Source organism: Pygoscelis adeliae, unplaced genomic scaffold (genome assembly GCF_000699105.1).
Source record: "Pygoscelis adeliae isolate BGI_AS28 unplaced genomic scaffold, ASM69910v1 Scaffold537, whole genome shotgun sequence".
Classification (NCBI taxonomy): Eukaryota; Metazoa; Chordata; class Aves; order Sphenisciformes; family Spheniscidae; genus Pygoscelis; species Pygoscelis adeliae.
This window is the reverse complement of record NW_008825213.1, coordinates 372,812-373,262: the sequence shown is the minus strand read 5'-3', so window position 1 is coordinate 373,262 and position 451 is coordinate 372,812. Positions and strand designations below refer to the sequence as shown.

The 451-nt window shown below is 59.4% G+C and overlaps 1 protein-coding gene across 1 annotated transcript in view; it reads right to left on the bottom strand.

Moving 5' to 3' along the window:
* PLEKHJ1 (pleckstrin homology domain containing, family J member 1) overlaps positions 1–407 on the bottom strand; it is a 7,833-nt gene extending 7,426 nt beyond the window's left edge. The window contains exons 1-2 of the mRNA XM_009329085.1: positions 345–407; positions 199–262 (exon numbers count right to left, since the gene is read on the bottom strand). Of these exons, the coding sequence (XP_009327360.1) occupies positions 199–262; positions 345–407 (127 nt within the window). The remainder of the gene's footprint in view (positions 1–198; positions 263–344) is intronic.
* Between the last annotated feature and the right edge of the window lie 44 nt (positions 408–451).

Here is a 451-nt window from a genome sequence, read left to right as displayed (position 1 = left end):
GGGGTGGAGAGGGGCTTCGGCCCACGGCAGGTTCTGGGGCTGTTTGCTATCAGGGGGGCGGGTTGGGGGCTCCTGGTCGGGGGCAGCTGCTGCCCATGTGGGGGAGGAATACGTCTCTGCGTAGAAGAAGGGGCTGAGGAGGTGGGAAGGGCTCTGGGGGCTTGTTACTTTGGGTCATTTTACTTCTACTCGACTTACGGGGTCCGTGGCACAAGACCTGCTCCGTCTGAAGTTGCGCCACATGTGGGGGAGGAATACGTCTCTGCGTAGAAGAAGGGGCTGAGGAGGTGGGAAGGGCTCTGGGGGCTTGTTACTTTGGGTCATTTTACTTCTACTCGACTTACGGGGTCCGTGGCACAAGACCTGCTCCGTCTGAAGTTGCGCCACGTGCCGAGTGTCCAGGGCATGGTTTGCTGTGCTCGTCTCCTGTCCTTACTGACGGTCTAAATAG